This window comes from Anolis carolinensis, unplaced genomic scaffold, assembly GCF_035594765.1.
Source record: "Anolis carolinensis isolate JA03-04 unplaced genomic scaffold, rAnoCar3.1.pri scaffold_10, whole genome shotgun sequence".
NCBI lineage: Eukaryota > Metazoa > Chordata > Lepidosauria > Squamata > Dactyloidae > Anolis > Anolis carolinensis.
Window position 1 is genome coordinate 19,194,608 of NW_026943821.1, and position 13,316 is coordinate 19,207,923.

At 40.7% G+C, this 13,316-nt stretch overlaps 1 protein-coding gene across 2 annotated transcripts in view; it reads left to right on the forward strand.

The window, feature by feature from the left end:
• Positions 1 to 4,365: 4,365 nt before the first annotated feature.
• Positions 4,366 to 13,316, forward strand: part of csf3r (colony stimulating factor 3 receptor) — a 31,477-nt gene continuing 22,526 nt past the window's right edge. For both annotated transcript variants that reach the window (XM_062962326.1, XM_062962327.1), the window contains exons 1-3: positions 4,366 to 4,560; positions 11,133 to 11,228; positions 12,723 to 13,028. In XM_062962326.1, the coding sequence (XP_062818396.1) occupies positions 11,159 to 11,228; positions 12,723 to 13,028 (376 nt within the window). In that variant the 5' untranslated portion in view covers positions 4,366 to 4,560; positions 11,133 to 11,158. The remainder of the gene's footprint in view (positions 4,561 to 11,132; positions 11,229 to 12,722; positions 13,029 to 13,316) is intronic.

The window sequence follows — 13,316 nt, forward strand, 5'->3', positions numbered from 1 at the left end:
CAAAGCAATCGCTTCCCAGTGTCCAGGAATGATTTTGCCCCTCGGTTTCGTCTCAAAGTGAGCATCCCTTCTGTGCCAAATTGCCGGCTTCCAAACCAAACTTGCAGAAGCCTTTTAGCAAACCAGATGGGGATGCATCCTATTTAGAGCAGCGTCAGGTTTTGGGAACAAACACATTTGTTTCTGATACAGACACAGAATGCTTCTACGCTGTAGAATGAATGCAGTTTGGCCTGGCTTTGAATTGCCATGGCTCAATGCTAGGGAATCATTTGGTGAAACTTGGGTTGACCCTGTCAATGTGTTGCTTTATTGATCGGCCCTACTTTCCGCTCTGTGTTTATTGCATTATGTTATGATGGACTAGAACATTTCCCCCACTGTGCCCAGAGTGAGTTGGCAATTTCGCTTCTCACTTGAATTAAACCAATGTTTATCAGGAAGAAGCCTTGGAAGAGATCTCATCTCAATGTCCATGCAGCGGGGGAGGAAGCAAAGCAGCAGGAAAAGGCCAAAGTTATTACATGGTAAATTGTACGTTTTGTCCAAATGGGTTCCTTATTGCAAAATCTAAAGCAAAGATTCACAATGTTGTGAATAATTCCCTAAATAATGGCAGAAATCTGAAGTGTGTCTTCAAAAGGTACAGAAAATGATTACTGGATGGGGTTTGAAACCTGTACAAAATCAGTTCTAATCAGTTATTTTATTAGGTCATTATCTATGCACTTAATTCATCATTTTATTCTTCAATTGCTGCTCCAGTTTCTCCATCTATGTAGATCAGGGGTCCCCAAACTAAGGCCCGGGGGCCACATGTGGCCCTCCAAGGTCATTTACCTGGCCCCCACCCTCAGTTTTATAATAAAATATATTGTATAATAATATAATGTAATACAATATAACACTAATAATAATACCATATAATAGTATTAATTATATATTATATATTACTAATAATATTACAGTATAGTGGTATAGTTCAATATAGTAATATATAATGCTAATAGTGTGCTATGCTAATAATATAATATATTGTATGTACATATAATTTGTAAGCCACTCTGAGTCCCCTTTGGGGTGAGAAGGGTGTGATACAAATGTAGTAAATAAATATAGTAAATAATAAATAAATAAATAAATTTTAGACTTAGGCTTGCCCAAAGTCTGAAATGACTTGAAGGCACACAACAACAACAATCCTAATTAACTTGACTATCTAATTGGCCAGAAGCAGGCCCACACTTCCCATTGAAATCCTGATAAATGTATGTTGGTTAAAATTGTTTCTATTTTTAAATATTGTATTACTCTTTCATTGTTATTGTTGTTGTTGTTTTTGCACTACAAATAAGACATGTGCAGTGTGCATCGGAATTTGTTTGTATTTTTTTAATGATAATTTGGCCCTTCAACAGTCTGAAGGATTGTAAACTGGCCCTCTGCTTAAAAAGTTTGGGGACCCCTGATGTAGATGATAGAACTGTGCCTGGTGGTTGACTGATATTATTAACTGTTATAATATTCTCGTTTTACATTGTATCACTGTTTTTATCTTTTTATACTGTGAATTGTATTTATATTGTTGTTTATTTTGTTCAATGATGTTGTTCAGGCCTTTGCCCCATGTAAGCTGCCCCGAGGCCCCATGGGGAGATGGTGGCGGGGTATAAAGTTTTTTATTATTATTTTATTATTTTATTATGACACAGCAAACAAGATAGATATGCTGGATTTCGTATCACAAAATCACAAGTCAAACACTCCCCAAGTGTCTAGGACTGTGTGATGTATTTTTCGGATGATGCGCGCAGATCCCAGTAGGGTGGCCTTTTGCAGTTGGCAGATCATGATTTTGTCAATGTCTATTGTTTCCAAATGCCGGCTGAGATCTTTTGGCACGGCACCCAATGTGCCGATCACCACCGGGACCACCTGTACTGGTTTCTGCCAGAGTCTTTGAAGTTCAATCTTATTATTATTATTATTATTATTATTATTATTATTATTATTATTACTACTACTACTACTATTTTGCGGAATAATGTACTAAGTGGAATGCAGACAGTTATCCAATGCCATGGGGTCATTTGGGGAAAGAGAAGATAATAGATAATAGATAAAAATGGTCATCCTTTTATTTTGGTCTAGAAGGGATATCTGTTTGCGCTTTGAACCAAAGCTCTGGAGACCTCAAATCTCAGCCATGAAACCAATTTGGTGCCCTTGGGGCAAGTTACACTCTCTCAGCCTCAGAGGAAGGCAATGGTCAACTTCCTATGAACAAATCTTTCCAAGAATCATCCATGATCTGCTCACTTTAGTCTCACCATAAGTTTATAATGGCTTGAAAGTACAAAACTGCAATGCTTGAAATTATATCGTTCATGAATTCTTTCAAAATTGATATGAGCAATCTTGATCACTCGGAGAAGCAAAGGACTGATCATAAGAGATCAATTTTCAAAGAGGAAGAGGAGCTCAACCTAGTCCTGATCAATTAGGTCTAGCCTCTTCTCTTCCTTTAAAACACTTCCTGGCCTTGGATAAGCATCCACACTCCGTTCGGAACATTATTCCACAACAAAGAACTGTTTGTTGCACAGGAAGTGACACATCAGCGGGGTCAGAAGAGCAACATCAGGTTGTGCAACATCCTCGTTTTCACAATCAATGCTCTGCTCCGAGCGGAGTAAACACGCAACCAAGTTGTTCCTTTGCTAAGAAAGAAAAAGAGAGGGAGGCAGAAGAGGAAGAAGGAGAGATAAAGATGCTTTGGATTCCAATCTTGGGGCAAAGCAGAGTATAAATAATAAATAATTCACCAACATGATAGACCCTTGCAGGGGCTGGGCTGTGGCGCAGGTTGTTGAGCAGCTACAATAAATCACTCTGACCATGAGGTCATGAGTTCGAGGCCAGCCCGTGGCAGAGTGAGCACCCATCAATTAAAAATTAAAAATAGCCCCTGCTCGTTGCTGACCTAGCAACCTGAAAGATAGTTGCATCTATCAAGTAGGAAATAAGGTACCACTTATAAAAGTGGGGAGGCAAGTTTAACTAATTTACGACGTTGGAATGAGGAAGTGCTGTCAGAGTGGCAGTGCTCCCCCCTGTGGCCAGAATCAAACATCCCCTCAGGAGAAGGTTAAATTGCCTCTGCGTCTGTCTGTCTCGGTCTCTGATGTGTTTATGGGCATTGAATGTTTGCCCTATGTGTGTATAATGTGATCCGCCCTGAGTCCCCTTCAGGGTGAGAAGGGCGGAATATAAATACTGCAAATAAATAAATAAGCTGCTCCCTTCCATGTTTGTGTGGGTCGAAGGTTCTGTTGAGCTTCTACAAGCCTTTCATTGGATGTTTTTAAGCAATGGCTGAAGACCTACCTAAGTCATAGTGGGCACTCAACTGTGGTGGCATCAGGGGTTGGACTAGATGGCCTTTGGAGTTTCTTTCCAGCTCTGTGGCCTTATAATTCCATGCCTCCTTTAAAAAGTGCCACATTTAGGCAGGAGAACAAACACTGCATTTTGGCGAGAGTGCCAGAATGGTCACCCTATTACCCTTGTTTTTATCTGACCCACATTCTGGGAACAATTCAGCCCAGTTTGGGTGCTGCAACATCACAAGCAGGAGAGCAACTAAGTTGGGAAAGGGCCTTAGAGTGCCCCAGACCCACTTTGGGAATGACGGTGTTGTAGATGACGGGAGAGATAACAGCAAGAGAGATCCTTTGAAAGGCCAAAAAGTCCGGTTTATTATTTTCAGCTGAGTCTCTGGAAGTGGAATCTCTTCCAAAAAGCAAACCAGAGCCCCAATCAAGGCTTTGACTTGCCTTTTATACATTTTCAGACAAAGAACATGCTTCTACATACATCTCGTCATTAGTACGTCACTTCACATGCTTACATAAATATGGGCATAAATATGCACAATCAGCATTTTTCTAGCTAAGCACTCTAAAAAGCCTGTAGCAAGTCACAGATCCCAAAAGAGATCCATCAAAAGACCACTCTTGGCCTGTCAAGCTGTACTAGGAACCAATTCACACTGGAATGTATAGAAAACAGACCCCCCCCCTTCTCCCAGCTTGTCCTGTCAGCTTGTGCATCCCTAAAATCTAACACAGAGAGAGTCTGATTTTTCTACATTTCACTGCTTCTAATGTGCATACAATATATGTCTAAAAATCCATATTTTTCAGTTCCTCATCAACGGAAGATGCCACTCAGAGCTGAGAGCTGCCCACATGGCTCTCCTTTTTCTCCTCCACAGATTTCATGTGTTGGGAACAGAAGGTGTGCCCAGATGGCCACATCCCCGCTTCTGCCCCCAGCTCCTATAAAACCCCGATGAGAGGAAGGTGGGAACTTTGAGGCAGGAGGCTGCCAGCCACAGGGTCCTTGGCTTCCTTCCTTCCTGAGAGACGGAGTTGGACAGATAACGCTTTAGCAGAAGAAGCGTTTTGCAATTACCTTGCGCACAGAAACAGAGAGAGAGAGGCACAGAGAGGAACAGGAATTAACGGCAGCGCTTTGGGCTGGGAGAGTGAGATATATGTGATTATTATTATTATTATTATTATTATTATTAATCAATTTGGGAACACTAATTGGGAGATTCCCTGGGTGGGTAAAGAATGTTTGTGGTCCTGAGATGAGGGAGGGTTTGGAGACCCCAGGATTGTTGTGTCTTGCGACTGGAGCTTGCCTTTCATCATGGATATGAAGCCATGAGGTTGGTGCAGATGTTTTTACTTTGACTCTTCTGTTGTTCGATCTGTGCCCTAAATTTCCTTAGCTTTTCCTTCTGCCAATAAGAGAGATGCAGGAGAGATGCACTTGCCCAGCCACAACACAGTCACCGTTCGGCACATCGGTGCCAGGCGAGTGCCACAAGTGTGTGAAACCCAAGCGTTGTGCGTACAGTTAGAGCTCTCTAGAGAAAGCAATGGTGTGTCAAAGAGAGGAAAGACCTTCGGGACTCACAGGCTGGATCTCCACTGCGATATAAAATCCAGATTATCTGATTTGTTCTGGATTAGATGGCAGTGTAGTTAAACCGCTGAGCTGCTGAACTTGCTGCACAAAATGTCGCTGGTCCGAATCCGGGAAGCAAGGCGAGCTCCTGCTGTTAGCCAACCTAGCAGCTCGAAAACATGCAAATATGAGTAGATCAATAGGTACTGTTCTAGCGGGAAGGTAACGGCACTCCATGCCATCATTCCGGCTACATAATCTAGGAGGTGTCTATAGATAATGCCGGCTCTTTGGCTTAGAAATGGAGATGAGCACCAACCCCACAGAGTCGGACACGACTAGACTTAATGTCAGGGGAAAACCTTTACCTTTACCTATATGGCAGTGTAGACTCATTTAATCCAATTCTAAGAAAATAATGTGTCTTATCTGCTTTGATAATTTGTTGTCGGACTGATCTATCTGCCCATTTTATAATAGCCCCATTCTCGAGGTGTTGCCAATGTTATATTGCACTTTGTCCATTTCAACTGTGAAATTACCAACCCCATTTCGTCCCATTTCGGCACATTTTGCACTTTGCCTGGGTTCTATGAATTAGTCTCCTGTGTTAATATTGTATGTTTTATGTCGATTTTAACGATTGTTTTTACTGTAATTGATGTTTTTATTGGATAATTGTTTTATTGCTGTGTTTTGATATTTGATTGTTTTATCGGGCAAGGCCCCAAGTAAGCCGCCCCAAGTCCCTTCGGGGAGATGGGGCGGGGTATAAAAATAAAGTTGTTATTATTATTATTATTATTATTATTATTATTATTATTATTATTGATAATCTGGATTATATGGCAATGTAGAAGGAGCCATAGATGGGGCCTTAATTTCACTGCCCACAAAGGCAGGACAGAAGACAGGACATTCTTGCAGTGCATCTACAAGATGCCATATAATCCAGATAATCTGGATTTTATATGGCTTTGAACATCCAGCCTTGGTGTGGGATTCCCTTCCATATGAAATTCAGATGGGCATAATCTCCCTTTACTGGTCAGCAAAATGCAGACAGGCTTCAGACAATGGACACAACACTATGTTAGACTCAGTGCTTGGTTTAAATATCGTAATCTATTGAACTTTGTGCATTTTGCTTTCATGTCCTACAATGTTCCAGGTTTAGTTCTTGTAATTCAAATGTGGGGAGGAAGGCAGGATATAAGGCACATAAATCAGACCTGTAGGGGATGGCCATATCTCTATTTTCATCCCAGTCTCTGATATAGAGACATTATTTCCCCTTGAAAGGCAGCATTGAGCAACTGTGGCCAAACTGGAGGAAACCACTGCAGCCTGCAACAATGTATTGCAGCGTTACCTTCTCTAGATTCAAATGAATCAATTGCTCCAAGCCCCTCAAATTGGTGAAAAAGCTGGTGCTTGGTTCCCTGAATCTCCCAATGTTTCTGTCCTATCCGTTTTGTGATTGTCTGAATAACCGTCAGAAAAAAACAATAGGGTTGGAAATGAGGTTCATATGCAAAGATTTTAGTTTTGGTGTCGAATGGACTTGCTCATTCTCAGATTATCTGGCAGTGTAGGTTTATATAATCCAGATCAAAGCAGATAATCTGGGATCAGATCCTGGGATATAAAGCTGTGTAGATCTAGCCTTAGGCCCCATCTACACTGCCATATAAAATCCAGATGATGATAATAATAATAATAATAATAATAATAATAATAATAATAATAATAATAATAAAACATTATTATTATTCTGCACATATCATCCGAAAATACATCACACAGTCCTAGACACTTGGGAAGTGTTCGACTTGTGATTTTGTGATATGAAATCCAGCATATCTATCTTGTTTGCTGTGTAATAATAATAATAATAATAATAATAACAACAACAACAACAACTTTATTTTTGTATCCCGCCTCCACCTCCCTGAAGAGACTTGGGGCAGCTCACATGGGGACAAACCTGAATAACATACATTAAAACACAAATCAGTAAAATTATTCTCTCAGATTATCTGCTTTGAACTGGATTATATGGCAGTGTTGACTCATATAATCCAGGTCAAAGCAGATAATCTGGATTCACCAACATAATAGACACTTTCTCCAAGACATTACTTCTTAGCACTTTAATCCCTTCCTACCTTACCTTATCCCATATTATTCCAGTTGACTCTCTGACATTTGTTTATGCACTTTATTAAAACTTTGGATATTGTGTTTTATATGCCCAACTCCTTTTATCTCCAGTGGCTGATGCTGTATTATTACTCATTTGTTCTGATTTTATGTGTTTTATTGTATTTTTTAAATGTTTAAATTGTTTATTTTATTTGATTTATGTATTACTGTTTTTGTTTTGATATTCATTGTAATTGCTTTATTCTGTTTTGTTTTGGGCATCGCCCCATGTTAGCTGCCCTGAGTCCCTTCGGGGAGATGGTGGCGGGATAGAAAAATAAATTATTATTATTATTATTATTATTATTATTATTATTATTATTATTATTATTTTATGACACAGCAAACAAGGTAGATATGCTGGATTTCGTATCACAAAATCACAAGTCGAACACTTCCCAAGTGTCTAGGACTGTGTGATGTATTTTCGGATGATGCGTCCAGATCCCAGCAGGGTGGCCTTTTGCAGTTGGCAGATTGTGATTTTTTCAATGTCTATTGTTTCCAAATGCCGGCTGAGATCTTTTGGCACGGCACCCAATGTGCCGATCACCACTGGGACCACATTATTATTATTATTATTATTATTATTATTATTATTATTATTATTATTATTATTATTATTTGATAATCTGAATTCTATGGAAGTGTAGACCCAGCCTTTGAGATAACTTCTTCCAAAATCCATCCTGGGGTCATTGAAAGAATACAGTTTGTGCCACTTTAACTGCCACAGCTTAAGACTATAACCATGGCAATTAAAGTAGTATCAAACTGCATTAACTCTATAGTGTGGATGCACTCAAAGTCTTCAGCTCCATCTAAGGGCCCTTCCAAACAGCCATATAACCTATAATATCAAGGCAGATAATCCACAATATCTGCTTTGAACTGAGTTATCTGAGTCCACACTGCCATATGTTCAATGTGGATTTTATACAGCTGTGTGCCATATAAAATCCACATTATCTGCTTTGAACTGGTTTATATGGCAATGTAGACTCATATAATCCAGTTCTGCATGGATTATTTGTTTTGATAATCTGGATTATATGGCAGTGTAGAAGGGGCCTTCGTGTCCTTCCTCATTAATAACTTCTGCCACTTTGACCCCAATCTGATGTGGTTTGGACATAAATTCCCCTGTTATGAACTGTCTTATCAGGTGCCCAAAGTTACCCACCTCCAGCCTTGAATGGCATCAGTGGTACATAGAACATCATAGGAGATATTTTCCTGCAAAGAGAACATTCATGGAACTTTTTGGCTTCTCAAAAGCATCATAATCGAGGCGGAAAAGCAGGGTGACGCAAGTGGCGGTGTCTGGGTGCCATAATGTGATTTTTCTGCCCAATTTCCCCATCATCTTAGCACCGCAGGGAAGGTGCCGGAGAGCTGCTCTCTGCCTGGTGATTCAGCACAGCTCCTTCTGCCAATCCATCCAAAACCTTCCTCCCTCGGGGCCAAGGATGGAAACCAGGGGCCTCTGGGAATGTGCAGAGTGCCTTCCCCTGACTCACAGGAAACAAGCAACACTCTCTCCCAAATTGCAGCAGATTTGGCTGGGAAATTTGCTTTCTTCCCCACTTGAGAGTCACATCTGTCAGTTTTGGGTTGAAAAACATTTGCTGTTGGTTGGATCCGAAGACTTGCATGTATGTTTACCCAAAAGCCATTAAGCAAAAACGATTGATTTCTTTTTCTTCGTGGCAAACAGCTTAATATCTCCAATTTGCAGTTGGATCCCTGGATGCAATCTCTCATCTCGGGACCATTTCCAAGGTGCAGACTCCAATCAAAAGTTCTCATTTTTAAAACAGAAAATACTTTAAATTAGCAGAGAGATCTCTAACTGAGCAAAGCATAATTAAGATAAAATATAACAAGAGGCTGAACTTAGGACGGTTAGTGGTTTGCAGCTTACTCCTGTTTTTGTTTCATTGCACTAACACTGTCTTATGCAATGGAAAATATGAAAAGCACCTTTTCTAGTGTCGGGAAGTGAAATTTGCAGCATTCTGCAAACAGATGGGCAAAATTTCACATCGTGTTGTCAAAGGCTTTCATGGCCGGGATCACTGGGTTGCTGTGAGTTTTCCAGACTGTATGGCCATGTTCCAGAAGCATTCTCTCCTGATGTTTCACCCACATCTTGCCTAGTTTCCAACCTCTCAACCTCTTAGGATGCCTGCCATAGATGTGGGCAAAACGTCAGGAGGGAATGCTTCTGGAACATGGCCATACAGCCCAGAAAACTCACAGCAACCCAAAAATTTCATTGTCTGGTCATGACATTGGCCTCTTCCTGTATTTATAGTGGCTCAGCGAAGCAAAAATTGTCCTGATTTGTCCTTCTGTTGGAGGGGGAAAGGGGGGAATTATGAGACATGGCCAGGTGCCAGTGATTTTTCACAGGTCTGAAACCAAAGCAAACAAGAAGCAAGTCAGGACATTTGCCATGTTGCTGCCAATCCTACTTTCGGGCACAAAAGATGGTGAAATTCTAGACTTCACAAAGTGCATCCACACTGGACAGCGAATGCAGTTTGACATCATTTGAACCGCCAGGGCTCAGGGCTATTTAATCTTGGGTATTGTATTATTTTAACAGGTTTTTCCCCTCTTCTACAAGCTACAACTCCCAGGATTCCATAGCACTGAGCCAGGGCACTTAAATCGCATTCATTCCACAGTGTAGAGGCTGCATGAATAAATTTTATTATTACGGTCATAGACTAGGAGCGTAAAACTTTTAAATACTAGAAACAGAGGGTTTTTTAAATAGCATTAACATTAGGACCAGAAAATCACAATATTAAAAGCAAGAAGTCCAAAAGATCCTGGCGTCCTCATGGACTACAAGTTAAACATGAGCCAACAATGTGATGCGGCAGCTTAAAGTGCCAATGAGATTTTGACGTGCATAAATAGGAATATAGTGTCTAGATCCAGAGAAGTTATGCTACCCCGCTATTCTGCCTTGGTCAGACTATGTCTGGAATATTGTGTCCAATTCTGGGCACTGCAAAATAAAAGGGAATGTGTCCAGAGGAGGGTGACTAAAATGATCAAGGGTCTGGAGAACAAGCTCTATGAGGAGCGGCTTAAAGAGCTGGACATGTTTAGCCTGCAGAAGAGAAGCCTGAGAGGAGACATGCTGGCCATGAATAAATACATGATGATGATGATGATGATGATGATGATGATGATGATGATGATGATAATTTTATTCTTATATCCCGCCTCCATCTCCCTGTGGGGACTTGGGGCGGCTTACAAATGTAGAACAAAAGTACAATAACATCAGGAACCGAACAACAACGCAAATGAAAATTTAAAAAGACATAAATAAAATGACTACCATTAATAAAACACAGGTTAAAATACAGCAATAGAATCATAAAAATGGACTGGGCAAAAGTGCCCTAAGTAAGACTTGTAAACATGGTGGGAGTTAAAGTGCTCTGAGATCATGGGGGAGAAACCTTAAAAAGGGGGGTGAACCCTAAGACTAGTACGGGAAGTTTATCATTGCAAATATATGAGGAGAAGTCATAAGTCATAAGTTTGTTTTCTGCTGCCCTGGAGACTAGGACCCGGAACAACGGCTTCAAAGTACAGGAAAGGAGATTCCACCTGAACACTCTGAGATCTTGTTCAGCAGTGGAACTCTCTGCCCCGGAGTGTGGTAGAGGCTCCTTCTTTGGAGGCTTTTAAGCAGTGGTTGGATGGCCATCTGTCAGGGGTGCTTTGAATGCTATTTTCCTGCTTCTTGGCCGAGCGTTGGACTGGGTGGCCCATGAGGTCTATGATTCTACCTCCTAAATTTGGTAATATCTATCTAGAGGCTGTAGGCAAACCATGCCGGGTTTACTGCCTATTTCAATTCAGTGGGGATAGATGTCCCCCTTGCCATCTGCCTAAATGCATGTCTCTCTCCCTTGCAGGTAATGCTCGACCGCTGATCCAACCCATGGCCACCCTGAAGGAGCCCCGAAGGAGCTTCCTGGGAGGAGCCATCCTCTTTCTTCTGATGCCTGGAGGTCGGTAGACAGACAGGGCCATTGGTCACCCCACTGAAAGAGTGGGTTCACTGTGTTCCTTGATGCTCTGAGCCCATAGCAAGGCACCCAAAGCATCAGTGACAATTCTGCACTATATTTGTAGTTAGAGAAGATATGGACAACTGAATGCTTTGGGTATCTTGCTATGGGCACAACTATGTTACAGCAGCTCCACTGGTGGGCTATAAATAAAGATGATGATGATGATGATGATGATGATTATTATTATTATTATTATCATTATGATGGATGGACAGACGGACGGACAGACAAGATAGATGGATGGATGATTGGTTGAATAGATAGATAGATGGATGGATGGGAGAGAGATAGATAGATAGATAGATAGATAGATACCCTGTTTCCCTGAAAATAAGACATCCCCAAATTAAGACCTAGTAGAAGTTTTGCTGAATTGCTAAATATAAGGCCTCCCCCAAAAGAAAGACCTAGCAAAGTTTGTGTTTGGAAGCATGCCCGGCGCATGTCAAACAAAACACCATAGCATGCAGGATTGGTAAATGTACATAATAATAATAATAATAATAATAATAATAATAATAATAATAATAATAATAATAAATTACACTGTCCTAGACACTTGGGAAGTGTTTGACTTGTGGTTTTGTGATATGAAATCCAGCATGTCTATCTTGTTTGCTGTGTCATACAATAAAATAATAATAATAATAATAATAATAATAATAATAATAATAATAATAATAATTTTATTTTTATACCCCGCTTCCATCTCCCCAGAGAGACTCGGGGCAGCTTACATACCAGTTGTATATGGAAATAATGATAGTAACAAGAAATTCTTGACAGGAGTCACAGTTTGTCTGGTTTAGTTATGTTGGTTTGTGATGACAACTACTGTACAGTATAGAATAAATGTTAATTTTTTTTTGTTCAACAATAAATATAAATTCTTCTTCATGGAAAAATAAGACATCCCCTGAAAATAAGACCTAGTGCATCTTTGGGAGTAAAAAATAATATAAGACACTGTCTTATTTTCGGGGAAACACAGTAGATAGATAGATAGCTGGAGGATTGGTTGAATGGGTGGGTGGACAGAGATGAGTGAGAAAGAGATGTAGATTAGATACTGTATATACTCGAGTATAAGCCTAGTTTTTCAGCCCGTTTTTAAGACTGAAAAAGCCCCCTTTGGCTTATACTCGGGTGAGGATCCTGGTTGGCTTATATTTGGGTCAGCTTATACACTAGAATATATGGTACATTTATTATTTTTCTCTATTATTATTGGTATTATTACATTTATTATTTTTCTCAATTATTTCACTCTATTTTTATTATTAATAATAATACATTTATTATTTCACTCTGATATTATTATTATTATTATTGCATTGATTATTTTACTCTATTTATTATTCCATGTATTATTTTCCTGTATTTATTATTATTATTATTTATATTGTAAGCATGTCCCTTTTCCCTCCACAGCCCTGTCCTTGCCCTGCAGCCGCATTGAGCTTGATGCTCCTGTCGTGCGCTGGGGAGGCAGAGTCTCAGCCTCCTGCACTGTCTGGACCCGCCACTGCCACTTCCCAGAGGAAGAGGCCATCCAGGTGATGTGGAGGTGGAACCAGGAGCTCCTTGCTGGGCACCAGCAGAGCCTGGGCAACGGGGTGGAAATCTCCAACATCACCATCGGGCCCCTCAACCGGACGGTGACCACAGTCAGCTGCTTGGTGAAGAGGAAAGTGGGGGAGCCCCAGTTTATCAACCTCACCCGGGTCTATGCTGGATGTAAGTGGACAGATGGGGGATGTTGGAATTCAAATGCACACCATTTAAGTCTGTAGTCCTCAAGAAGCAGATAGATAGAATCAAGCTAGGCTGAGGGAATCCCTTATTGCTGAAATCCTGTTTTGTCGGTTTTCTCTCACTCTCTATCCTTTCTCCTCCCATCTTCATTGATGGCGTAGAACAGTGGTTCCCAAACTTATTTGGCCTGTCGCCCCCTTTCCAGAAAAAATATGACTCAGCGCCCCCTGGAAAGGGGGCGTGGCTTAGAGGGGTGGGCGTGGCTCCTGC